Consider the following 26,105-nt stretch of genomic DNA (forward strand, 5'->3'; position numbering starts at 1 on the left):
CTCCTCTTCTGGTGGAGCTGCGTGGCGGACGAGAGGAATAGATAAGCGAATGGAATGAGGGTTCCCGTGAGCTGCGACAAAAAATGGCTACACGCACCAAGAAAAACAGCAACAAGAAAATGAAGCAACAGCAACAATAGAAGTATAATACGACCACAAGTGTGAATCAACAGCACACAATAGATCACAAAAAAGGGCCATATGTGTGTATGCTTGTGTTTCTGAGTGTAAGTGACATTGCTCTCTCTTTTCTCCCCTGGCACACACCAATACAGAGAGAGGTATCCTCTCTTCACTCAAGTCTCACTGCCTCAAAGTTCTTAGTGTCCGACCCTGCGTTTTGCAGAGGCCTTTTTAATGCTTGCAGAGTTCATCGCATCGATACCACTTTAATCACGAGGTTCGAGCCCTACTGGATGTTGCTGCTGCCGCTGCCGCCTCCAGCTCCATGATCTCTTGCTGGATTTCCAACAGCTCCTCTTCCGTCTCTGCGGCCGCCATCTTCGCATCCAGTGCCTCCAGGCGGGCTTGTGTGCTGTCGACTACGTCGTCGGCACCACCAGTGGCTGCAACAGTTGCGGTTTGTGCAGCAGGCACCGGCGGGCCATCGGCGGTGGGTGCTACGCTTCCACTCGGCATGCTGCTGCTGCTGCTACTCACTGTGGCAGCGGTGCGTGCCTCACGGCCACGTTTCCGCATTTTCTTCTCGGTAGGTGCACCACCAACAACGGCACCAGACACGGCGCCGTTGCTCGTGACGCTTCCTTTCAACTGCTGTTGCCACTCCTTCACACGCTGCTCGAACTCGACTCGCATTGTCTCCACATTACGCCTGTCAGTCTGCGTCACACGCTGGTAGTTGACAAGCTTCAGCTTCGGGCACAGGAAGACGACAAAGGCCCGCAACCGCTCATCGCTCTCATGGAGGGTTACAGGGTTGTTTTCGATGGAGAGAATTTCTAGCTGCTTCCAGTGCGAGAGGAACAGCAGATCTCGAAGCTCACGGAACTCGTTGTGGTCAGCCAAGAAGGCGCGCAAGTTCGGCAGCACCGCCGCGCACGTCGGTACACTCACGTGCGAGAGACGGTTGCGGTGCACAATTAGAGACTGCAACCGCAGCATCATTTTCCGTTCCGGCTCCACAGTGGTGGTGTCCCCCGCCGTTGTCGGCATAGCTCCGCCATTGCTGCTACTTGTGCCAATGCTGCTGTTGACGGTACTGCCGCTGGGGAAGTACTCTAAACGTACAAGAGGATTCTGCGAGAGGTTCAGCACATCGAAGCTATTGTTCAACAATAACAGGGGCCGCTCATCAAGAACCGTAAGGCCAAGGCCTCGCAGATCAATCTCACGCTGCCGCAGTGTGTTGGTGAATTGTGGAGCGCGGCGGATGATGTCAAGCGTGAGTCGCATGTGCAACCGTATGTCTCGCTTCGCTAACTAGTGAAATGTGCATGAGAAGGGAGATGAAAAAAGTCAGGGCATCGTTTTAACAACCCCCAAAAAAAAAATCCACAGTTGTAGTCTCCATCTCCATCATCTCCTAGCCACAACACGTTGGGAGAAAGCCAGTCGCAACAACAAAAGAAAATCATTATGATATTTCTCCTTTGCCCTTGCCCCGATCACACACGAAACACACCTCTATTGGTCGCTCTTCTCATTATTACGCCACGAAATGCGGCGGTACCCCTTTAGTTGGCCGTGCTCATTGTAGATGGGTTCCAGCTTGTAGTCCGCCATCGGTGTTGTGTTGGGCGTGATACCCTGAGTAAATTTCTCAATTGGCACAAGCACCGGAATGTAGTAAGCGATGCCGAAAGTAATGAGCAGCAGCGGACCGAGGAACACAAACTCTCGGATTCCAAGTGGGATGCGCGTGCTGTAGAATGACGATAGGCGGAGAAGGTGCGTGTTCTTCTTTGCTGGTGGTACAGCATTGGCGATGCCAGGCGGTTTCGCAGGAGCGGCACCTTGGCTCCCACTCGTAGCACTATTGATACCGCAGCTGTTTGTATTAGTGCTGCTCGTGGCGGTAGCTGTTGCCGTTGATTTGCTCGCCATTTTATCCGTAATGCTATGATATTTTTTTCGTAAGAAATGTAAAGAATGTCTCTGGCTTCCCTACACTCCGTGAAGTGCCGAGCCGCTCCAATGTCTTTCCCACTCCTCTGCCCTTTACCCCTGCTACCTACCACGACTACCCACTTTCCCTATAGACCAATAGAGATGAGGAGAAGCAAAGCGCTGCGCGATGTGGCAGAAGGCGACACATTGTGTTCAACTCACTCATAATCACAAAGATCAAACCCAAACACACAGGAAGGAGTAAGAGTTAAGCTTTACGAACGTGTGGGCATTCTACCGGCTTTGTTTTGCTTTACGTTATCCGATTCCTGTCAATGTATAGCGGCTGCATATTACGCAATGCCGTCCTCTTCAGAGATCCACCGCGACGCTCTCAAGCACGTTGGTCGGCTTCAGTACATTCGGCAGAGGCGCGTGCGCGGCGACGCGCACCAGCTGCGCCTCCAACTGCATCCCCACCGCAGCATCTTTCTTCTCCACCGACCGCGGTTCCCTGTTGCCGTCTGCACGCAGAGTAAAGACGATGCATCGTTTCCACTTTTTCGGGTCTTGCCCGCCCTCAGGTAGCGGCAGCGTCACACCAGTGTCACTCAACGGCACAACCGAACGAAGCACATTTTCCTCTCCATCACTCCCACTACGCACCTGTTGCTGTTGACGCTTCTGGGCTTCTGTAAACAAGTAGAAAACGAAAGGTTCCTGTTTCTCCCCGACCAATGGCACAACAACACGCGCGGGGAGTGGCGTTTGGGCAGCGAACAACACGGACAGAGCCTCAGCAGGAATCTGGAAGGGAGCGTCTTCTTCCTCTTGTTCTTTCTGCTGAGCAATAGCAGAAGACAGAGCTTCAATGGAGCTATGAGTGTAAAGAAGAATTGGGCGCTGTAGTACCACAACTTCATTCCACTGAGTTTCCTCATCGTCCCCGTCATCATCGTTGTCGTCATTATTGCTACAATACGTTAGGGCACGCCATACGCGACGTGTCCCCTCAGCTCGCTCCTGCTGTTTTCGACTGAGCGCCTTCTTTGTTTTATTTTTCTTCCCACCGGCAGCTCGGTCACGGCGTCCGTGCTCACGTTCCTGCAGAGCCGCGAGGGAAAGGTGGTAGCTGTGGAGGCAGCCACCGATGCTGACGAGTTCCTCGGCCCCCACAGTGTTACTGTTTGCCACCGTCTCCACAGCACCACTGTTGCCATCCCCGACAACTGTCGTGCTTGTGCCGGCCTCCATGATGACAAGGTTGTGCGCGAAGCAGCGGCGCCCGTCACCTGGGGCGACAGAACACTGCGTAAAGAGGTGCCGCAGGGACTGCGCGACGCACGGCATCTGCAGCATACCGCCGGAGAGCACCACCGCGTCAATGACACCGCTCTCCTCCTCCTCCTCCTCATTCTGCATGAGTTCAATAAATTCGCGAAGGACCTTCTCAAACGCTTCCAGGATTTTCCACTCCCCACGCAGTGCAGCGTCCACTCGTACGCGCGAGAACGTCACGGCGTCGCGAAGGTCAACACCTTCCGCGAGCGCCTCGATTTCCACAGGCACTTGTGCCGCCTTGCTCAGCGCAACCTTCTTTTCCTCCGCGGCCAGCAGCAGTCGACGCTGAGCGCGGGAGGGAAAGTCACTCAGTGATTGGTAACCAAGCACTCGCCGCTGCTGCTGCGCAAACGTTGTAGCAAGGCGGTCGCGGAGAGCCAAGTCGACTGCGTCACCACCACCGCACGGGGTGGTAGCGATGCAACAGGATTCGACGCTTTGCGCAGTCGCTGCCGTCTGAGTGGCGCGGAGAAAAAGCGGCCGCGGTTCGTCTACGACGCAACCGGCCTCGAGACGGAGACGCGTCAGAGACACACCGAGCGCACCCCAAATCACAACGAGCACCCGTGCAGAGGGCCACGGGGTGGCGGAGATGCCTTTCCCTTCTTCTCCTGCTGCCTGAGTAGTCGCTACGGCAGATGGGGGCAACAAGAAGTAGCGGCCCGCCATCGGGTGTGTTGAATGCGGGCGACACAGCACGGCATCCATCGCAAGCACTGCAGCCTCATCAGAGAATAGCACAGACACATGCTCTGCGACGGCGCCAAAATGCGAACTGATAATCGCGTCCTTAACCCACTGCACGGCGTCACGCCGTCGGACGGCTGTACTGTTGCTCTTTTTCTTGTCCTTACCGTCCTCCTCTGGTGCCGACTCCCCCTGCTCAATCAAAGACGTTGGGAACAGATGACGTGGCACAACAACCGTCAGGACAATCTTTGGCCGCTGCTCTTGCTGCGGAGCCTCCTCCAGTATTGGTGACTGTGCGGCGGTGGGGGTCAGCCCACACGCACCGTCTACTGTATGTTTCTTCACGTGATTGAAAAACTCTACGAGCATGTCTTCCGCGGCAAGAAATCCACACTTTCCATCGGCATTGTCATCCGTTTCGTCCTGGCGGGGCGAGGCGAAGCACAGTTGATGTGACTCACTCTTTTCATTGCACACCAGCGGGCAATACCCCTTGTAGTGGCGCCTTGCAGCTTCTTCAAGGCAGTGCCGCATGCCTGTGGGGGGTTTCCCCTCCTCGCAGTGGGGGCCATTATCTCCGCCCGCGTTATTTGTGTCACCATGTTGGCCGCGGTGACGCTCCTCCGCGGCAACAGCAGCAAAAGCGAAAAGGTACGGCACGACCACATCCGGTGTGCGGGCGTACAAGGCGCGGGCATCCTCACCAAAGAGTAATTCGTCGTGCTCTGCAAACGCAGCCATCACCGGTGTGGTGCGGTGGCCGGCGGAGTTTGCGGTAACCCGAATCGGCGCCGCGGTATCCGCCGCTGCTGCTGTGGCGGTCGTGGCGGNAAGCCACAGTCACAACGGCGCTGGTGGACCCCAGAGAAATGCCAACAGCGTACATCCCAACCGCTTTCTTCTTCCCTTTCTTTATTAGGTACACCAATTCAACGTGAGGAAGAATAAGTAAAGAGAGAGAGAAAGACAGTTAGGAATAAAAGAAAAGAAAAGAGCGAACAGACAGACTTCACGAGACAAAGAAGGGGAGGTCCCGTGAAGTTTTATTTCTCCACCAGTGGGAAAATCATAAAACAAATATACGCGATATGGGATATACTTGAAAAAAAGTGAAAGGGAGGTTCGACACGAGGTGGCTCTTCAAGTGAGGGCACATCAGTTCATGGGTCTGTGAGCGTACATCTTTAAAAGGGTGTTGTGCCGATGGAGAGAGTCCAATGGAGAGCCAAGACGCACAGTCACACGTCACACATTGCGGAGTGAAGGCATGTATTGAGGGTTGCTCACCTTTTATGTGGCTCGTAGGGGTAACCACAGTAGCATCATCAGTAAAAACAGAAACAGGCCGCACCTCATGCATCCAAGGAATCTCAACTGCCGTGCTTCCTGTTTAAAGTAGGACTACATACCTGTGTGTGCGTATAAATTTGTCTGTCTCTAGGCACATCTACGCACAGCAGGAAGAAGCCATATCATGCGCATTCTCTACCGCCGATACCCCACTGCCGCCGATAGATCCCTCTCACGCTGGCTTTCAATGGCGTCGATGCTCTCCAGCTCCTGCGTGATGTTGTCAAGGAAGGCGGCGATGTCGTCAACCTCCGCACCGGCTTTGGCAGCTGTGGCGTCCACCACACTGGAGCTATTTACGTTGTGCCTTCGCTGCTGCTTCTGCTGAAGTTCTTTAAGTGGTGGGGGTGGTGGTGATCCAAAATATGGCTGTGGCGATTTCTGGGCGGCGCCACGCAGCACAGGCTTCGGGCCCACATGACCCAACCCCGCGAAGAANCCGTTATCATCATCTTTGACATCGGCATCGCCATCCCTCGCAGCGCGGCCGCCAATGAGAAGGTTCTCGGACCTCGCCACGTCACTGCCACGCAGGCTGCGACGGTACGCCTCAAGAGTGAGCTGCGTCTGCTCATGTTGCGCAAGCTGCTGCCGCAACAACCGCCGGGGCGTTGGTGAGGTGGTGACTGCTGGGGGATGCGGCGACGACGACGGCGATCGCGAGTGCGGCGGCGACGACGACGACGACGCCAACTGGTGCTGATGGTCGAGGGAAGAAATCAGTTCGCGCAGCTGCTCCTCCTGCTTCTGCAGCCGTCGCTCCAGTGTAGAGACGACACGGCCGTGCTGTTCCGTGAGGGACTGCGTCTGCTCTTCTACAAAAAGCCGCTGCCGCTTCTCCTCCTGCAGAGCACGTCGCAGATTTTCGAGTTCCTCGTCACCAACACCATTGTTATTAATATGGCCACTGCCCGCCCTCTTCTTCTTCTGCTGCTGCTGTTGATCTGAAAGAGACGATATTTTTTGGCCTGCCATTCTGCTGGAGGACGCCGAAGGCGAGAGCGGTTGCTCCTCTTGCTGCCTTAGACAGCAAATCTCCCTCGTAAGCTCCGCAATGGTTTTGGCCTGCTCCTTAGCTTTGAACTCCATAGACGCGATTTTCTCTACAAAATGAGCTTCCACACGCTTCACAATGCGTTCAATTTCCTGCGCCTTCAACGTGACCTGCTCTTTACGAGTGGGGTTACCGTTTGGAGAGGTGACCTGCTGCTGCTGCTGCTGCGGTGGTGGTTGAGCCGTGGCGTCTTCGAGGTAAGATGCCAGAGTCTGACTGATCTCTACCAACTCAGAGAGGAGGTGACGCACCGGGTTGCTGCTGCAATAGCTGGTGTTGTCTGGTGAGGTCGCCGCGCAGAAGAAGGTGCCGCGAAGCCGATTCCCCTGCTCCTGGAGAAAACTTACGTGCCTCGCATCAGTGCCAACGGCAGCGGTGTTGCGCTGCCGTGCGCCAGCCGACGCGGCCCGTGACATCGCACGTCGTTCACCCATCGCGCTGCCCAATTGCCGCGTATCGTTTGATGCCGTACGACTTCGTGCCGAAAAACTCCGCGGTGCACCCAGTGGCGATGCCAAACCTCCCCTCCCCCTTCCCACTGCTGTAGTTTCCGGCAACTGTCGCTGCCGGCTTCGCCCCATTCCGGCAGGCGGCCGCTGGTGAGGAGGCAGCGTGCTGACGGGAGAGGCGAAGCGCTTTCCTTGCCGCATACCTGCACTATTGCTAACACANTGGGTCGAGATGGAGAAGGGACGAACGAGTGGATTTGTCGTCACCTACTGGTGCGTCCATTCCAAATAGTGAGAGAGAAAACAAAGGATAGTAACGCCGTGCATGCACGCTTGTGTGGTGGAAAATGGGAGAAAAGTCAATAAAAATCAAGCTCATTGCGACGCGAGTATTGCTCTAGTGTGAGGTTTTAAGCCACACCCTTTTTATAATATGAGTGTGTGGAAGGGGGAGGGTGGATTAAAACGACTCTCATTCTGTCTGTCTGTCGGTGTGGGCCACCCTTCAATCGACGCGCCGCACAGCCACACAACAACGCCGCCGCCGCAACGCCTCTCCGTGGAAATGTGTATGTGAGAGAGAAATTGAGCTACTCGTCTACTCACTCTTCCTTCGCTTTCTCTGCCGCCGCCTCTTTCTTATCATCCTTGTGCTTCTTGTGGTGGTGGCGGTGGTGATGGTGGTGTTTCTCCTTCTTTTCCTTCTTGCTCCGCTTCTTGTCCCCCTTCTCGTGCTTGCCTTCTTTGCTGCGCTGTCGCTTACGCCGCCTCCGGTTGTCATCGCTCTCGTCGTCCTCCTCGTCATCGTCGTCCAAGTCATCGTCATCGTCATCCTCATCGCCGCTGTCTTCCTCATCATCGGCGTCCTCCTCATCATCGTCATCGTCATCATCGTCGTCCTCAATAGAGAGACCGATGCGGCGCACAGTCACCCTCTTCTCGAGGTACGCCAACAGCGCCGCCTTCTCCTTCCTGTCGATGGCGGAGAAGACGATTTTGTTTTCCGCAGCGGCGCTGGTGTTGCGCTTGCCAAATGAGCCGAACACGACCATCTGGAACGTCGCGCTGCCACTCTCTGACTCGTCAATTTCCACGCGTTTAATGTCGCTCAGCAGCACGCGCGTCACAGGGCGGTGCAGGAAGAGGAGGGCGGAGTGCAGGACAAAGAGCATACCATCGGCGCCGTGATGCAGGCAGCGCAGCACCGAATGACCGCGGCTTGTCTGGTACTCCTTGTTGTAACCGCCGAGTGCGGTCACACCCGTCACCGCCTTCAGCACACGAATAAGGATTTCGCTCACACGACCTGACATGGTTGGTGCAAATGTGTTCTTAATTGCCGTACCGCCGTCTTCTGTTTTCACGGCTGCTGCAGATCCCTGGTTGTGCGGCAACGCGGCGAGGGCGCGGTCGATCTCTTCCTGCGTCTCAAGCTGGCAGCGCCACGGGTGCGCTTCATCGAGCGCAAAGCCGGCGGGGCAAGAAATGACGAGGTGGTTGTACGTTGTCGTGCGAACTTTAAACGGGTTACGCAGAATCACAACAACGTACTGCGCAAGGTCCCCCTCCTGCTCGTCAGTGATACTGCTATCGGGGATGTCGCAAAGATACAGCTGTACCACATCCGTGAGCGGCACGGATGCGACGACGCTACTGCCGCTCCCCGTCGCCCGCTTCTTGTCCTCGAGCACCATCGCGTAATTCGACACGATAAGTTTGTATCGACCCGAAGGGTACGAGAAGGTGAGATCATCGAGCACCGCCATGACGCGTTCGTCCTTGCGGTGGCCGCCGGCCATCATAACAAGCAGTTGGTCGTCCGCCACTGCCCCAGTGCCTGCACCGTCACCGAGGAGTCGTGACTGGTACTTCTTCAGCTGCTGCTGCGCCTCGGCAAGGATCTCACGACCCGCCTCCTCCGTCTGTTCATGACCGACGCACACGTTGGGGATTGCAAAGCGGATCGATGTGAGCTCCACAGACACGTTGCCACTGCCACTCTGCATCGCCGATACCGAAGACTGCGGGCGCAGAGCGAGAGAGAGGTCATTCTTCGTCATTGCCGAGGCGCTCGCTATGACAGAAACAGGGATCTGCACAATTGGCTTCTCCACCACACTCGCGGGTGCACCGCTGCTGTGGTGCTGCGGCTTGGGAAGGGAAACGAGTTGTAGCAGAGCTTCTCCATTGCCATCTCCCGAGCCGTTCTTCTCATCGGTATGACCCTCGTGTTTAACATTCGCATTCGCTGTACCGCTTTCCCCATTGTGTTGCTGCTGCTGGATGCTCCATTTGAGAGCGCCCCAATTCTCAATGGGTGGCGCGGCAGTGGCAGCAGAGACTCCTGTCAGGCTGGACATGGTGTGTGCTGTGCGGTTGTCTATGTGATGCAGCAGTAGTCACTCCCTCTTCTGTGGGTTGGTACGCTGTTTATTATTATTAGTGAAGAATATGTCGCTGCTCCTACTACTGCTTCTGGGGATGAAAATGCGCCTCAGTCAGTGAGCGAGTATGTACGTGCGATTTTCTTTTTTGTTCACAAGCTCCTCTCGAGCCTATCCTTCCCTACTTGGCGTGTCCACAAGCAGCAACGAATCAAGAGAGAGAGAGAGAGAGAGAGTAGTGTGCCACAACGATTCAGGCAGAGCAACACACACACACACACAGGCGAAAAAGAAAAAAAAAGAAAAGTACGATAAAAACTGCATGCATGGTGGTCGTCAATATCAGGGACCGAGGGAAATAGGAGGAAGAGGCCCCAGGAGGGGTATAGATAAATCACGGAACGAAGAAAAAACAGAGGAGACACACATCGGTACCCATTCAGACAGTATTCAAAAAAAGAAACGAAATCCACATCCACATGCATCGCCCCATCTTCCCCACTGTGTAGTCCGAATCCCCTGCCACGCTGCGGCTCCATATCACACAAATGTACAACAAAAAAAAAAACCATCATCGCCACCACATACTCACAAAGAGGCATGCACGCAAACCAACCAGCGCGGGCCTTGAGAGGCAGCGACAGAGGGCGATGCTGAAATGCATGTTCTACGTGCGCTGAACAAGCGAAGAGACTCTGTATGTATGCTGTCTTTTTTGTGTTGTCTACCACTACCATCAGTTCATTACTCCCCCGGCATCAAAGCTCTCTACCCCGTTCGTCGCACTGCACCACGCTGTCACCCAACAACTCCACTGGGGATTCCCCTCGTGTCAAACATCTATCCACTCGTCAACCGAAGAAAAGAACAACAACAGTAGCTATGACAGCAAAGAGGAGGAGCCAAGATGCAGCGTAGAACACGGAGCGTGCGTCGTATTGTACCCTGAGCAGAACTGGCGGTGTTGTCAAGACATGCAACAGTATCCACGGCACATCCTCAATTTCACCCAGCGGTAGCTGTAGTGCGTTTCTGTAGAGATGACGCACCGCGGGGTCGGACAGCTTCATGCGCCACAGACAGCACTCCAGTGGATGAGCGTCCCTGTCACGTTTGAACCACGACGTCGGCCACAGCAGCTCCCACCAAGAGCGGCGTCGGCAGTCGGCGTTATGCCGCATGAATTCAAGGAGCGCACCCGACTGGAGCGACGTGGACGCCGCCCCGTTTTGTAGATAACGACCGTAAAGGCGCTCAGCCTGTAATAGCAGCTGCATTGTCCTCTGGCGTATCCGTGACATTTCACTCCCACTTGAATCCTCTTGATCTTCTGCATCACTGTATGACCCCTCCTTATGCGAACGCCTCCTGTCGCTTCCGCTCCTGGCGAGCTGGTCACCTTGACCGCCGTGTACACGCAAGAAGAGTTCAAGAGCGTTCACCCACCGCAACTGCACCTCGTGTGATGTGAGTTCGAGTGAGCGAATATGCGCATCTATATCATCATCTTCCTCATTCTCTTCCCTTTTAATCTGTTCAGCTTCTACTGGTAGCACCTCGCCGCTCGGCCTTGAGTTTGAGTCGAAGGCTACAAGCGTTTCACTCTCCATCCCTGCTTCCTCGTGCTTTTGATGATCTTCACCGTCATTTTTTTCAGGTTTTACCAATGCCAATTCCAGCCCTTCGGATCCCTTTTCCACTGTGTTCTCTACGCTTTCCTTTTCAGCTGAATTCTCTGTAAAACCGTTATTCTCGACCGTCTCCTTTTCGTCTACAAATGCCTTGCTACACTCGGCACTGTAGCCTTTATCGCTGCCATTCCATGCCCCCGGCGGAGGCCGCACCGGCTTCTCCAAAAAGCACCACAAGCCCCGGAACAGCGGCAGTGAGTCGATGACATCATCCATGGCATTGACACGACGTGACTCGGTAGCAGGAGTTTCACCAGAGGTCTTGTCCTCTTTGTAAGATTCAAGCCGCCACAGCACGAGCGTCTGCCACTCTTCCTCGTGCTCATGCCAGTAAAGTACCTCCTCCAGGATATTTCTTAGTATTGACTCACGACTCTTCATGACACTATGCGTCATACTACCTACGAATTCCCTCAGGATAGCCTCGATATTTTCTCTTGTAGGCTCCACTGTTGATGATGTCTTTGTACTATTATTGCTAGTGTCTTGAGACGTTTTACGAGACGATGATGATCTTCGCTGCTTCTGTTGCTCTTTCTGTTGGTGTGTGTCAAACAGACTAACTTTCTCCCACTGTAGTAGCGGCTCCAGCCGCAGCAAGGCGAGGGCGTGGCGCCGTAACAAGATGGAGCGCAGAAGATACGTATTGCGACCCGTCAACAACCCCTCAGCATCTCCACGGTTTCCTCCCAGTGAAGCGTCATGGGCTGACGAACTGCACGCTGATGCTTCGGCGCGTGCCATGGCAACACTAGATGGGACCTGGTAGAGGTGCATCTCAAGCTGTGGAGCCATCACCAAGTCCAGGTACTCAAGCAGAATTCCTTCAAGTAGCTGTGAGAGGCGGACGAGCTCACTTGTGAGCCTGAGGCAGCTGCGGCGCTCCTTGGCATCCTCGGCAAAAATCTCTTGCGTGACAACTTTTCCGTTTACCAGGAACTCTGTGTAGCGTGTGAGCTGTCGTTTCTCAATATCAGCTGTAGCGCTGCTTCTACTTCTGTCACCGCCGCCTCCCCAGAAAGATGTAAGCCAGTGAACGGGGTTGTGCGAGGGGTGGCCTCTTGAACTTCCACTAGGGCTATTGGCATTGCTGCTGCTCAGGCCGAGTAACCACAGCAACTTTCCCGTACCATTCTGCACGTAACGATACCAGCGACGCACATCGGCAGCGACACGTGACACAGAAAATCGGCGTGGCGGCTTGTAGACACTCCCATCGTGTAGCCAATCCTCGTCACCTACGCCCTCCCCAGGCTCCTCGCCACCTGCGGCAATACCTAGGGCAACCTCTGAGAGGGCACGACGTCGCGCCTCGAGGATTGGGACGAGATCCCCACTTTCGCGACGCAGGCGATGCATACGCAGCGACACAACGTCCCGCTGCACCTCGACGTACTGCGCCAGAAGCTCCCTCACCACGACGGTCATATCGTCGAGCGTGACGCACACTGGGGGCGGTGGCTGCACCATTAGCAATGGACTGCTGTGCTGCATTTGCCGTTGGTGGTTCCCTTTAAGCACCTCACGCTGCCGTTCTTCGCGCCAGTGATGCAGCTGCCCTAGTTCTCGAACAACAATGTCCACTCTCTCACGCGGAGTCACCTCGTGCTGACGGTCTCTATCACCACGGACGTGCAGTAACACACATAGAAAAACCACAAAAAACAACACGGCGGCAGTAATAGTGATTCTCTTCCTAAACTCACTACCCTTGCTGCCAAACCAGCGAGTGAAGAAAGATTCCTGCGTTCTCGAAGGCACCAAGCGACGTGTTTTGCTTGGTACATATAAACTACCACGTCGCGGCTGTTGTGACACCACAGAGGCACTTTCTCTAGCGTCAGTGTGGCGTGTCATGCCGATAATAAACGGCATGCTAACCCTACCACCATTTCGTCCATCAGCATCCTCTTCGACGTCCTCCCCCACGTTGTTAGTTCTTTTTACACGTGCTATTGAATAATTCTCAAGACTCTCATTATCCGCGGGAGAAGCAATCGACGAAGCATCAGCCCTGTTTTCCCCTCTTCCACCAAGAATTATACCAGGACTAGAAACATTGCGGTTGCTATTACTGTGAACAATCGGTGACTGATTAGCCCGGGAAGAGCCACGACCAAAGCTGCTGCTATCCGCAGGTAGAACGCCTAAATTGCCGGAGGCGTCACAGTCGGGGGAGTCAAGATTCCCTGCTGATGTTAATGCAGCGGCATTTGGTGCTGATGCGATCTCCTTTAGTCTCTGAAGGTGCTTTGTTGCCTTCACAATATCATTGAAGTTATAGAAGTAGTACTTCCCACTGCTGATGATGCGTGATGCCAAGCCTTTGTGACGCATTGTCTTGATCGCAATCACAGAGGTCGGTGCATCACGAACATGCTTCGTTGCCATTCGAATCCACTTCACACGATCCCATTGAAAATCAACATTCAACAATTCACTTTTAAATTCACAGCCACATGTGTTGGCTGTAAGAGTCCCCTGGTAGCCCTGATGGGTACACATGTACTGCACCTGATACAGCTGCCGTGGTGGCTCCCCCTGCTGTGTCGTGGAGAGCACGTCTGGTGTTTCTGCCATGTTTGTTTTCCTTTAAAAGCCCCCACGTGTGTTACAGACAGACGCGATGATGATGTTCGGTGTTACCACCGAAATCACAACGTTTCTTTTTGTTTTATGACAGTAGTAATAATCAGCACTACCGTCTATCGAGTGGCGTTTTTTGTTTTTACTCCTTCCTGCCAGTTTCACGGTCTTCCGTCGTTGTCTTTGCCTGCTTGCCGTGATGATGCCTCGTTTGCTTCTTCTGGCCCTGGTGATAGGGGTTGGGGGGATACCCGAACAGCAAACACACGCTAAGGAAGCGCTGAATTTCTCTGTTTATTTTCTTCGGACTCTTTCTGTGTGTGCGTGCATGTTGTAGAAGAAGATAAAGGTGGAGAGTTACAGGAAAGGCCGAATCCAAGAGGTGCGGGTGCACAGCAGCGCGTTCTGCGTGCCTTCCTCACTGCAAAAGATCACAGGATGGGTATCACTCTCTCATGAGACCGGTTCACGGAGGACAAGGAAAAAAGAAAAAAAAAATGAGGGAAACAGCAACGCTTCAAGTTTTTTTTTTCCTTTCTCTCTCTCTCTCTCTCCTTCCCTCAGTTGGTGAGAGCCCTTCGCATTACAGCTACTTCAAAGCACCAAGGCGTCAGGAAAAAAGTGCACGTCGCGTTGTGGTCTCAACGCCACCATCAGCCCCGCTCTCGTCACAGTTCTCTTCCGCATCCGCCAGACCTCGACTGCCTGCCCCTTTGCAGAGACTGCTCGGCTCACCTTCTATCGCCACAGCCACTGGAGATGGCTCTCCCACTTCGTCAATAACAGTACCGGGGATTTCTAGCGTCTCCTTTGTCTTTGACTGCTGCTGCTGCTGCTGCTGTTGTTGTTGTTGTCGCTGACGCATTATCTCAGCATAGATACTGCGAGCGTCCACAGAGAAGTGCTCCTCTGCCGCACGAGGTGCTGCTGGCGGTGAAGGAGGAGGGCCGGAAGGTACAAGAGGATCGTTCGCTTTTGTTTGCTGTTCCTGCTGCTGTGGCTGTGGACCCACAGAGCCCTCCTCATTGACTAGAGAGGGAGACACAACAGAGACAATAAAGTCGTTGTGCGTCTGGTTCTCTGCCACCGACACAACAATATCCACAGAGTCGTCATCGTCTTCGTCATCGTTGTTCTTGTCGTTATCTTTCTTATTTGGGGTGCTGCTGGGATTATGCGCACCACTCCAAGAGGAGTCATCTGCAGTGACAAACGATGCGGGCCCCTTATTCTCCTGCAGCGCAGCAATACATGTTTGGGGTGTTTTCGTTGCCAAGGGCACTCTGGTTTCGCCACTGCGGACGCAAAAATCACCGTTGATGGGCTCATGGTGAACCACCATATGGCTCTCTTTATTCGTCTCATGCATCCCCTCTGTATTTCCACCTAAGCCAACATCCCGTACACGCTGCTGCAAGATGTGCTGCCGCTGCTGCAAAGCCGCTGCCTCTTCAAAAAGTTGCTGCAGTGAAAGCTCCTGTATCCACCGATGGTGGTGAATTCCTTCCCCTTCACTTTTATCGTCGTAGTAGGGGTTGTAGCCCTTGTCGTACAATGACTGCTGCTCCTCCACTGCTTCTGTCGTCCGAGCCGACGACGCCGCGTCACCGCTGCTGCTTCTGCTCCTCCTCAGCTTTCTGCTGCGCCACGGCGTCTTTCCATGGATACGCTCCTCCCCCTGCCTCCTGTCACATGTGCTTCGCTGTTGCTCTTCCGGCTCCTGCCGGTGAAGTGCTGCAACTGCCGTGGTGGAGCTCCTCCTGTAGTTGCCGCCTTCCTCCACACCATTCAAGGGGAATTCACCAGGGCGAAACCTTCGCACATTGTACGCCAGCGGTTCATCCCTTTTCATAATCTCCATCCGCTCCCGCACCGCAGTTTCGCGAAGCAAGTCGGCGCGAGTTTTCCGCAGCACATGCGGCCCATTGCTTCTAGCACCCATCGTCGTCTCCCCCCCATCACCCTCCAGGATTCCCGTTGGGCTGGCCATCTGCGAGTACGACCACACCCTGCTCAGTGCCATCTTCTCACGAAGGCGCCGCTCAGCTTGCTGCAGCGATTTCTCCTCCTGCGCAATATGCTCCAGTGCGGCCTTGCGCTGCGCTACAACCTCTTGCCGTTGTAACGCAGCCGTACCGTAGGCAATCTCCTTCTGACGCTTCTTTAGCTTCTGCTTCGTGCGCTTGTTCGCGGCTATGAGTGCGTCAAGCTCATGACGCAGTCGCAACGCCTCCTTGCGCTGGTCGCTAATAAGTCGGCGGTCCTGCTGCAGCTGCTCCTTCAGTCGCAGCACAGACTCTTGCATACCTCGCTGACGTTCCTGCGACCCAAGGAGGGTCTCCTCGAGGGCACGTGCTTTTTCCACCAGCGCCTCGTATGCAGCCGATGTGTTGGTGGTGCTGGTGTATGTAATTGTTGTCGATGCGGCCGAGTTGTTGGGGTCATCTCTAGAGGAACGGTTGTTGCCATTCATGACAGCATGCTTGTTCGGCACGCCCTCTCCACGCAGCCGCTGCACCAGCAGCGGTGTCAAAGCAGCTAGGGCACGCTGAAAGCGGCCACTACTACCACTTTCTTCACAACCACTGCTGTTATCCCCCTGTGTGTCAACAATAGCAACAGCGGTGGGGGAAGTGGAGGAAGAAAGCGGTGAATGGGGTGCAACTTTTTGCCTCTCTTGGCGTGTTGCTCCCCTCCTGGAGTCCAGAGCCACACCGCCGTAACCATCATTGTTGCTTCTGTGTGCGTTTATAGTACTTACTGTCGTCACCGGTTCATACTCTCTATGGACATTATTGCTGTCATTTTGACTATTTTCCGAAGTAGCTGGAACACCGGAGGTTGGATTTTTCGTCACCAGCACTGCAGGCCGAAGCTGTGCGGAAGCAGCAGCTGCAGCAGCGGCCATGCTTATACCGTGTGCACTGCGTGACCTTTCACGTCCGCTACGCCCAACAGCAGTGTCACCAACAACCACAGAGCTGGACAGAAATGCACGACCCTTTCGCACAACAGGGCTGCTCTTTCTTGGACCATTCATAACCTGAGATGTCGACGACAACGACGTCGACGCGTCTACGTCAGTATGAGACGTCCCCTGCCTTTGTTGTGTCACGTTAGGCAGCTGCTGCTCTTCTTTGTTCCCCTCCTCCACTGATGGGCACACGTCGTCCACAATAAACCTGTCCTGCTTGAGGGTTTTGTTACACCTCATGTCTCTTCTATCGTTCATGTCTATAAAGCGTTGAAGAACTTCCTGTGCTGCATTCATGAAGCCCCGCCGCACTGCATCCACGTTTATGCCGTCGTCGAGCTCCACCACCTGCGGGATCACCTGCTGCAGCAGCGCTGCGTAAAGCACCCGTGGCAGATTATCACCGCCGCACCCTTGCTGATTCAAAACGGCAGCTTCTATATCATCCATGTGACGATGCGTAACTTCTCGAAGGGTGCGCTGCAGTGCGACACGTCCTTCCTCCCCCTCCCACTGCTCGTAGTTCACTGCCTTTTCAAGGAGCGCGGGTAGAAGCAGCAACTCAACAAATGTTACAATCGTCGCCCGCGGTGCACGAACGAACGCGTCAACCACAGGACTTTTGCGCATGTCGAGGCAGCGCAGTTTCGGGCAAAAGGTGGCCGCCGCTGACAACGCCGTCAAGTCTGCCACGCCAGTCCCCATTGCATGAAGGTGTGTCACAGCCTCCATGCCGCATAGCATGCCGTTGAGGGCCGACAGGTGGACATTGCCGTCAAGACGCAAAACCTCCACGGCGCATGTGGTGCGCTGCCGCCAAACCGCATGCTCGTCCGCGCCGAGCACACACGCCGCGCTTGGTCGCTCGACGGCGTCAAGCCATTTCTTCTCCACCGCGTCGCTCTCCGCTAGCGTGAGGCGCAACGTGTTGTGTGAAATGTCAAGCTCACGCAGCTGCGGGAACCGGCCACGGCTGAAGAAGAGAGCTAGCGTCAGTGGACACGTGCGGCGAAGACGCCCTAGGGTTGCCTCCACTGCTGCTACTGTTACAGCATGTGGGCCCCCGACATCACTGCCGCCCTTCCATACTGCGTCGCTGCTGCTGCTGCTGCTGAAACCGCACAGACCATTGTGCGAGATGTTCAGCGCACACAACGATGGTGGTAGCGCGGCGAGCCATGCCCCCCCGTCACTCACGGCGCTGAGGTTGTTGTGCGCGAGGTCTAGGTGTGTTAGGCTGTGAAAGAGAGCACCGAGGCCAACGATGCGCTCGATGCGATTGTGGCGGGCCGTTAGCGTCTGGACGCGACTCGCAACGAGCGCCTCCTCCGCTGTCGCTTGCGCGCGGTCAAAGCACAGCTCGCAGATGGACTTGCATGAGAGGTCAATGTTCATCGCGTCAAGTCAACGTAAAGGTGCGGCCTTGTTGCAAACGAATAATATGAAAGTGTGTATGTCTGTGTGTGTACGTTGGCGCCTGCGTGACGGCGGAGCAGACTGCTGCTTGGGCCACAGGGACAAAGAGGGAGGAACAATCAAGAGACGGATGCGCAGCGGGCCTAATCCTCTCAAGTGCCGATAAGTGCCACTTCCTCCCACCACCACTCCAACGATCCACAGTGGGCGCCTCTCTCTTTTTCTTTTTTTTTTCCTCCGTGCGAGTAAACTCACAGCCCCTCTTACTTCCTTGTATGGGTTAAATTAATAGATCGATCGGAAAAGAAAGAGAGCAAAGAAAAAAAAAAAACGGTATAATAAAATGAATCGGCAACGATATTAACACAAAATGACAAAAGTCATCGCTTTTGTGCCCGAGTCCATGTGTGGGTGCGTGTGTCTGTGTGTGATCGGTAGATCAACACACCTTATTGCCATCTCCACTGCAGCAACAACTGCAACAGGTAAAAAAAAAAAGGTAATAGGACCCACAAAGCACAACGAAACATCCAATTTGGACGAACACAATAGTTCAGAAGCAACAAGGAATTATGTGGCCACGCCTTTTCCCGTTGCATCGCTGAGGTGAGGGTCATACCGCGCGGAGGAAAGGTTTCTTCCCAACCTCTTCAATGTCATCATCTTCTACAAGTTCCCACTCGATATTTTCATCACGGAGCTGAAACTGGTGCTGCTCCTCCTCTTTGGACTTGGACGGCATCGAAATGGAGTTGATTCTCGAGGAACTTTTATATGTACTACTGCTGCTGTGACTCACACTGCTGTGCCATTGGCGGGATACAGTGTATGAGTTTCTGGAGCTTCGGGTTGGCATCCTTTCGATCCTCAACACCTGCTCTTCCTCGTCTGAGGGCACCAGTACCACACTGCCGTCGTCAGCCCTCTCTTTACACCCTGTCCTTTCGCTTGTTCCACCTTGTAATAATGGTGGTGACCGTGAGGCACTCCTCCGGCTGTGTGTAAAAAAAAGCCCACTTGTCTCTGACCTGACAGTGTTTTCAACAAGTCCGTTGGCATGGGGACTGATACAATACGAATTGTGGGAATGCAAGGATTCTCTCGGGTCGTGCCGTCGCTGTTCCACACGCCTCTGCCCATAGTGTGGTCGGTTTTCTCCTTCACTATCAGAGGGAACAAGGAAGTCTTCCTTTGCTTTTTTATCCCTATCAGGGTCGTGCAGCTTCGGCGCATAAGAAGATGGACCCTCTGCGAGCAGAGACAACCTCTCTAATGGAGTTGATAACGGTTGTGAAGCGGGCGACCCCTTCTTCTGCAGGTTCGCAACCTGCAGATACTCCTCCGGCCAGCTGTATCGCTTGTCACGCTCGTCTGCCTCTCCAGCATTACCGTCCACCGGAACAGTTCTTTCTTCGTGATTCCTGTTTCCGGCTTTGTGGTTTCGAAGTGGGTCTGCAAGCACAAAAGTAGGACCTGGATGCGAGGCAGTGTAGTCGTTGCAACGGCTGGTTAGATCTTGTGGAAGGGGCACCATGAGTCCTCTCGAACCCACATCGTGACGGTCACCTACATATTTCTCTCCCACACTCCCTCTTTGCGAGGGCAATCGCCGCCATGTGGGAGTGTAAGCGGCACCGCCGTTTCCCTCCGCTCCCGCTCCCACATTTCTCTCGGCGAAAGAGACTTGTGCGGATGTCAGAACTCTCAGTGAATCATTCCCACGCTGCGGTTGTTTCTGTGTCTGCAATTGTTGTTGATCCGGCTCTTGCACATCACTGGTGCGCGGCATCACTGCTTCTCTTGAAGACGTATTATTCACGGCCAAACGCACGCGTTCACGTAAACGTCTCAGCTCCTCCAGCTCGCTCACGGAGTAGACACTCGCCACGCGGCCATGCGCATTTCGAAGTGACGAGCGAGGCGGTGTGGTGCCACCATTCGACATCGGCACTCCTACAACACCTCCTCCTTCATACTCCGTAGGAAGAGAAAGAAGCGGTATGTAGGTTTCCTGTACGCCCGCGACGGTCCGGGTCTCTGATTGCTGTTGCTGCTGCTGCTGTCCAGTCCTAGGAGAGTAGGCTCGCCGATTCAACATATCACCGTTGGTGTTTGTCTCATTGAAAACATTCTTGCTCCGTAATTTCCTGCAGAGAAATGCTGCGTGCGGCAAAGCGTGACTTCCATCGAAGAGCGATGTAAAGTCAATGCCCAGAAAGAACGGATGGGCGAGAAGAACCGAAGCCATCTTTCTGACGGTCTTGTCGGTACCTGACTCAGTAGATTTCAGAGAAATGCTTACAAGCGTTTTACAGAGGTGTGTCAGTATCTGCATGGAGGCGTTCGTTGGGGAAGCATCTAGTGCCGCTTCTGCTTCCGCCGCCACACTGCTGCCGCGGTCTCCGTTGTTCTTCGGTTCCACAACGAATGGAGAAATGTTAAAGCGCAAGGCGGCTGCGTAAGCATCAGTAAGAGAAATTGCCCCCGACGCGCCGGAATTAAGGTTCGCTTCAGTTCTCTCCGTCTGCGTTCGTGGCGAGCGTGTTGCTGACTTCTGCTGTTCTGACAGTATCCGCCACTCCTCAACGTCTGGCAAAATGGACGCTTCCACCCGCGACTGAACGTACTGCTGCAGGACATGTGTAACCCCACTCGGTCGATGCGGCAGCGGGCATGAGGAAGATGAGAATGAAGAGGAAGACAGAGGTGGCACCTTGAACAGATGTTTCCACAGCTGCCATACCTCTCTACCCGTACGGCGGGGTTTCGACATCGACGGCTGCAGCTGTTGCTGCAGTGGCACCGCCACGAGTGAGGCACCGTTCATTGCGAACAATTCAAACAGCAGACACAAATACGACCAATAATCGTCCCCAAATGTCCATCCGCCTGTCGCAGGCTCCGTAAGTGCTGCGTGGTAGGCGGTGCGAAAAAGGTAACGCGGTGGGATGTACTCTATCACACCGGGCTGCTGTCGTTCATACAACCAAGCATCAGTTTGGACCCCAGTGAAAGGAATCAGCAGATGAAAGTCTCTTGTTTCCAATCTTGTACCATCGTTGTCACTTCCACCGCCACTCACAGCAATACCATTAGTAGCTGAAGGGCTCCACTGGACCATGAGTCTCTTCGGGGAGCAGGGACCCAGGAAGACGCCCTTCCCGTGCAGCGAGACAATGGCCAGGAGCAGCTGTGCTGCGAGGAGGCGAGCAAGTTCCCAACGGGTAGGCAATGAAGTGCTTGGTGAGTGCAATACGTTGTCCAAGAAACTACGAAGCGTCATCACCCCGTGGTGAATTTGCGGCTGGGGTTGCTGTTGCTCTGTCTGCTTCTGAGATGGTGAGACAGAGCAGGCAGCTGTAACAGCAGCGGTGCTACTACCGCTTCTATTTTCCGCGAGCGCCGAGAAAACAGGGGCGTGGACAATGTAGTACTTGTGCGCATCACAAAGCACCGCTGCGATAGGGTTGTGAAACGGCATGTGTGACACATACTCCAGCACGAGCGCCGCCTCCATTACGCGTCTTGGCGCCGCATCTCTGTCAGGGTCGACCCGCACATCTGCAGCATCAGACCACAGAAGTTTTGTTCGATGCCTCGGCAGAACACGGACGTCAAACACCTGCGAGGATGGTGTGTGCACTGCACGGTAAACGACACCGTACTCGTCGAACGCCACGACTGGTGTAAGGGCAATGTTCGTGAGCGGCAGAATCGCTGCTGTGGCGAGCGGGCGGCATCTGCCACTGCTTGGTGACGCGTCCAACACAAAGTCCTCCAGCCGGTATGGCCACTTCTTGAAGAAACTCGGCTCTTGCAGAAGCACCGATGTCACGTGCTGCACACAACACTCATGAAACACCCCAGTGTCAGCACCCTCCACCAATTTGGGAAGAGATGCGAAACAACGCAGCGTCATATACGGTGATGCACCACTTGTATCGCACAGTTTACGTGGCGTGGAAGAGGCAGGGCTGGCGTCCGTAATGTTGATTTCGCTCGCCCACAGCAGCGCCTGATACGCCTTGAGAAAAGCACCTTTGGCGGTGAAAGTGAGTGTGGCGCCGTGCACAATCCGTGCGGCTGCTGCCGCCGTGTCTGTATGAAGCAACGGTACATCAATAAGCTCCGCTGCAGATAGGTTGGAATCTCTGGCGGCATCAGCGCCCGTGCCTACACGCCTACAAGGTAGAAGCTGCACAATCACATTGAGTGCATACTTCTGCTTCGTGTTCACCGTGACGCGCGAAAGCAGGACAAAGAGCTCGTCTTTAATGACGTGCTTGTCAAAAACAAATTGCTCTTCATCTCGTAGTCGCAATACAGTCTGTGGCTTTTGCTGCACAAGCACCCGCCTATAACGTGCGGCTTCAGCTGGACTGAGGATCTGAGGTGTAAGAGGAATTGAATAGATGGGAGCTGTGGTCGCTGCAGCGGCTGCAGAACCGGCACCCTCCACATGATTAACGCTAAACCTGCTCAAAGGATCGTCAGGTGGCTGTGGAAAAAACATAGCCTCGAAATGTGCAACCCCCTTTCGAGTAGACATGGAAGTGACACTCAAGCAATCGACAGAGCTCTCCAAGGAGAGCACAGGTTGGTGATACCGTTGCGGCGCGGCACCCCCACACACCTGCATGCACCACTGTGGTGCTTGGACATCCGGTCGTTTCTTTTGGCCGCTGCGCGCGGTTATCGGTGATTGCGATTTGTCTGGCATATTCTCCATCAGTGGATCTACTGTACACCACAGGCCATACAGCCCTGCAGCCTCCCGCCCCTGCTGGCGTGAGAGAGTAATGTTGCTTCCTACACTATTCCGCCGCTGCCCAACTGGCTCGTCACANAAGGTCGTGCCTGGTGGGGATACACCAGACACAGCAGCACTTCCATCTCCAAGAAGAAAGCCATTGTATCCACTGGCATCTTCCACGTCATGGAGGGGGAGCGGCTCGAGGTGGAAGAAGGCTTTCAAGTAGTCTACCTCTTCGACAGCCACGTCGTCCTCATTGCCAAGACCACTGGGGGCCGCCGGGGAGTCCCGCTCCTTCTGAGCCACCATGAAGCGGCCAGAGTTTGATACCTCTGTTCCTGAGAACACCTCAAACGACATCGTGTCTTCTCCATTGTCTGTCTCAAAAGCGAGTTCGCTGATGCGGCGCATAGAGCGTGAAGTCCCGGTTAAAAGTGGATCCGTCAATGCACTTGACATGCTGCGCACCGCCCGCCACCCATTTGGGAGGGGAAACGGTCGCGAAGACGATGTCGCGGCACCTGCCTCACCTGTGAGCGCGGGCTGCAGCACTTTGAGTAGCGACTCTGCTGCGGAAACAAGTGCCTTTTGTCGCACATGCAACGCCGCAGCGAGATCGCGCTCCGCGCAGAGTGAGTCGTCATCAACCCGATTGTATTTACGCAGGAGCCACTTTCGCAGCAACGCCCATACCCCACGGTCCTTGGCATCATGACCAACTTCATAAACGCCTGTGATGTCGTTGCTATGTCTTGTGACACACCGGACATTCTTCTGTTGTTCTCGTGGCGCGGGGAGAACAGCAAAGCGTCGTGGCACCTTTTCCTGCCGTGCAGGACTCTTTGCGCGGTTGCCACTTGCAGGAGGTACCACACGTGGGCTGGGGTGTCTCTGCGGATATGCGGCCCCAGGGCCTGGGTTGAACCGCACCGCCGCAACGATATCGAGCGCACGCCTCGGAAGGTGGTTCGGCGGAGGCGCAACGACCTTTTCCACCCACGTAAGAGATGCCTCTTGCGTGGCGTCGGCGTGCTGCTGCTTCTGTTGTTGCTCTTGTGGTTGCGCACGAAGGCGTGGGGATACGAGCACCCACGTTTGACGACCGTCGGCTGTTAGCCCGCACCGCACACTTCCCCGCAAAGGAGGCCACCGTTCCGACTTGGTAGCACGTGACGAGCGCGGCGTCGGCATCTCCAGAGTGGAGGTATTCGCGCTCTGACAAACTGAGATACTTTTCACCGTTGTTCTCGACACAGTCCTCACAGCGGGCACCTCTGTCACTGCATGCGGCTCATCAACAACATTCAAGTCCCCACAATCACTCTTAGTCACACGGTGTCTACAGGAGGTTTCTAATTCAACTGTCACTTCTTTATCCTCGCCAATAGCACTATTGCTTTCCTTTTCTGGGTCTACCACCTCCTCTTCCGGTGATTTCGATAGAGGTGGTGGTGCCGGTATCCGTTCCCTCATACTCACTGAGGCTCTTACAATGGGATCGGAGGGCGGCAGCGAATCTTTCGGCGTCATAGCCAATGCACTTCTCCCCGGCGACAAGGCCGTTGTTATGGATTCGACCCGGAAGCTGACGCTTCGAGACGATGCCTCCAACTGGTTTTCCTGCTGCTGCTGCTGCTGCTGCTGCTGTTGTTGTTTCTGTGGCCCCGTGCCCTCTCCGACAGAGTAAGCTGAAGCAACAGGTGCAGAATGAGCCGGCGTAGTTTGTGACTCCTGCTGCAGCTCGGAGCCTTCCCTGATCGCGGGTTTCGCAGCAACCCGGCCCTTATCCTCACTGTCACTATCACTGTCCGGCAAATGTAAGTGTGCAAAGCGCTTCATCACTGTGTCTAATGTCTACAAACCAAAAAATATACCTCTCTTTATGTTTTGTTGGGTTTCCGCCTTCAGACGCCACTCAACACGGTGCGCAAGAGTCGCACCTTGAAAAGACAAAATCGAAACAAGAAAAGCGGCAAAACAGATGCGTATGGCAAGCTGGCGTTCCTCTGGCAGACCCGCGACTGACCTAACCCTCGCCCATATGTGTCTCTCTGCGCATCACACTGCTTTCACAGCAGTGATCCTGCCCCCGCTTTGCCCAAGTAATCCCTTCAACGCAGTGAGAGGGGATGCTCTTAGAGATATGCCGCGAGTGCAAGAAAAGGAACTCCCCCCCCCCCCNAAAAAAAGGGGGCTTCCATTATGCTCATCACGCCCTCCGTGTGAATAGAAACCATACCGGAAATCGAGTAACACCAACAAAAAGGCCTTTTATAGAAAGCTAGCAAACAACAGAAAACCGCATAACCTTCTTGAGTTAACTATGACAAAGAAAAATAAGGAGCACAACATCATTGACGACACCGTCACATTGCTGCCGCCGCTTCTGCTACATACCATTGGATGCACATCACAGGCGCACATATTCGTTAGAGGCTCAGTGGTGTAAATGCATGCATTCTTCCCTTCTCACCTTGACCCTCTTCAGAGGGGGAGAGAAAGAGAGAGAGAGCTCCGCATCCCGCGCATTGGCTATAAATTTACATGAAGAAGTGAGCTGCGGCAGCGAAGCCCTGCTGCCTCCGGAGGAGAGGTGCGAAGAAAAATCCTTCCTTTATGTGACTCACAGGGAAGTATAATATGCACTCAAGCTGAACCATAGAGATGATTTCCGCTTATGCATGGTCCCTTCGTGGCCGCCGCAAGTAATTCTATAGAAATAACCACAGATTTATCTGCAATTGCAACAGGGAGAGCCCGGAAGAAAAGTTACAGGAACTCTTTCTGCTTCGAGCGCCGCCACCCTAACATGACTGACTCCCCCTCCCTATCAAAGTGGAGAACATAATCACGAACAGATGAAAGACACTTCTACACATCTACTAGCCGAGACAAGAGAACCCAAAAGAAGAACGAGAGAAGATTTCTGTGCGCATGTTTGTGGTTGTATTCATGTACATACAATGTTTCGCAGAAGAATTCGCTTATTTAATGATAGGAGGGCGGTAGCAACAGTAGATTACCCAAACAAGAGTGTGACTACAATTCGGTAGCGGCTAGAGCTGCATGGGCGCACTGATACAAAAAACGTGTCGTCACACTATCATAAAAATGGGAATTAATATAAAGAGATAGGTAGATAAGAGAGAGGGGGAATGGTAAACGACTTCAATTCTCCCTCAAAGGTCTTTTTTCGAACTCTTTCACAGGCACATTAAACAAAGAAACATCCACACGTGTACAGAAACAAGTGTGAACCCGTCTGCGCACATCCCCCATCACCGATGCACAACACTGTGAGGGCCGTACGCGTGTGTACAGGCATAAAAACATATATATATATATATATA

The 26,105-nt window shown here is 54.2% G+C and overlaps 8 protein-coding genes across 8 annotated transcripts; all 8 read right to left on the bottom strand.

Annotated features, from left to right (window-relative positions):
- Positions 1 to 393: 393 nt before the first annotated feature.
- Positions 394 to 1,413, bottom strand: DQ04_00241070 (putative U2 small nuclear ribonucleoprotein 40K; the record flags this gene model as incomplete). Its single annotated transcript, XM_009308528.1, has 1 exon — positions 394 to 1,413. The coding sequence occupies one exon, from the start codon at positions 1,411 to 1,413 to the stop codon at positions 394 to 396; it is 1,020 nt and encodes a 339-aa protein (XP_009306803.1).
- A 231-nt stretch (positions 1,414 to 1,644) lies between these two features.
- Positions 1,645 to 2,064, bottom strand: DQ04_00241080 (hypothetical protein; the record flags this gene model as incomplete). Its single annotated transcript, XM_009308529.1, has 1 exon — positions 1,645 to 2,064. One exon carries the CDS (start codon positions 2,062 to 2,064, stop codon positions 1,645 to 1,647), a length of 420 nt encoding a protein of 139 aa, XP_009306804.1.
- A 375-nt stretch (positions 2,065 to 2,439) lies between these two features.
- DQ04_00241090 (hypothetical protein) lies at positions 2,440 to 4,839 on the bottom strand (the record flags this gene model as incomplete). Its single annotated transcript, XM_009308530.1, has 1 exon — positions 2,440 to 4,839. The coding sequence occupies one exon, from the start codon at positions 4,837 to 4,839 to the stop codon at positions 2,440 to 2,442; it is 2,400 nt and encodes a 799-aa protein (XP_009306805.1).
- A 744-nt stretch (positions 4,840 to 5,583) lies between these two features.
- DQ04_00241100 (hypothetical protein) lies at positions 5,584 to 7,152 on the bottom strand (the record flags this gene model as incomplete). The annotated part of the gene is made up of 1 exon (XM_009308531.1): positions 5,584 to 7,152. One exon carries the CDS (start codon positions 7,150 to 7,152, stop codon positions 5,584 to 5,586), a length of 1,569 nt encoding a protein of 522 aa, XP_009306806.1.
- A 401-nt stretch (positions 7,153 to 7,553) lies between these two features.
- Positions 7,554 to 9,311, bottom strand: DQ04_00241110 (structure-specific recognition protein 1; the record flags this gene model as incomplete). The annotated part of the gene is made up of 1 exon (XM_009308532.1): positions 7,554 to 9,311. One exon carries the CDS (start codon positions 9,309 to 9,311, stop codon positions 7,554 to 7,556), a length of 1,758 nt encoding a protein of 585 aa, XP_009306807.1.
- An 875-nt stretch (positions 9,312 to 10,186) lies between these two features.
- Positions 10,187 to 13,606, bottom strand: DQ04_00241120 (hypothetical protein; the record flags this gene model as incomplete). Its single annotated transcript, XM_009308533.1, has 1 exon — positions 10,187 to 13,606. One exon carries the CDS (start codon positions 13,604 to 13,606, stop codon positions 10,187 to 10,189), a length of 3,420 nt encoding a protein of 1,139 aa, XP_009306808.1.
- A 616-nt stretch (positions 13,607 to 14,222) lies between these two features.
- On the bottom strand, positions 14,223 to 17,981 carry DQ04_00241130 (hypothetical protein; the record flags this gene model as incomplete). The annotated part of the gene is made up of 1 exon (XM_009308534.1): positions 14,223 to 17,981. The coding sequence occupies one exon, from the start codon at positions 17,979 to 17,981 to the stop codon at positions 14,223 to 14,225; it is 3,759 nt and encodes a 1,252-aa protein (XP_009306809.1).
- A 634-nt stretch (positions 17,982 to 18,615) lies between these two features.
- On the bottom strand, positions 18,616 to 24,594 carry DQ04_00241140 (hypothetical protein; the record flags this gene model as incomplete). The annotated part of the gene is made up of 1 exon (XM_009308535.1): positions 18,616 to 24,594. One exon carries the CDS (start codon positions 24,592 to 24,594, stop codon positions 18,616 to 18,618), a length of 5,979 nt encoding a protein of 1,992 aa, XP_009306810.1.
- Positions 24,595 to 26,105: the final 1,511 nt, after the last annotated feature.

The sequence above is a fragment of the Trypanosoma grayi genome (assembly GCF_000691245.1).
Source record: "Trypanosoma grayi strain ANR4 Tgr_24_V1, whole genome shotgun sequence".
Classification (NCBI taxonomy): domain Eukaryota; phylum Euglenozoa; class Kinetoplastea; order Trypanosomatida; family Trypanosomatidae; genus Trypanosoma; species Trypanosoma grayi.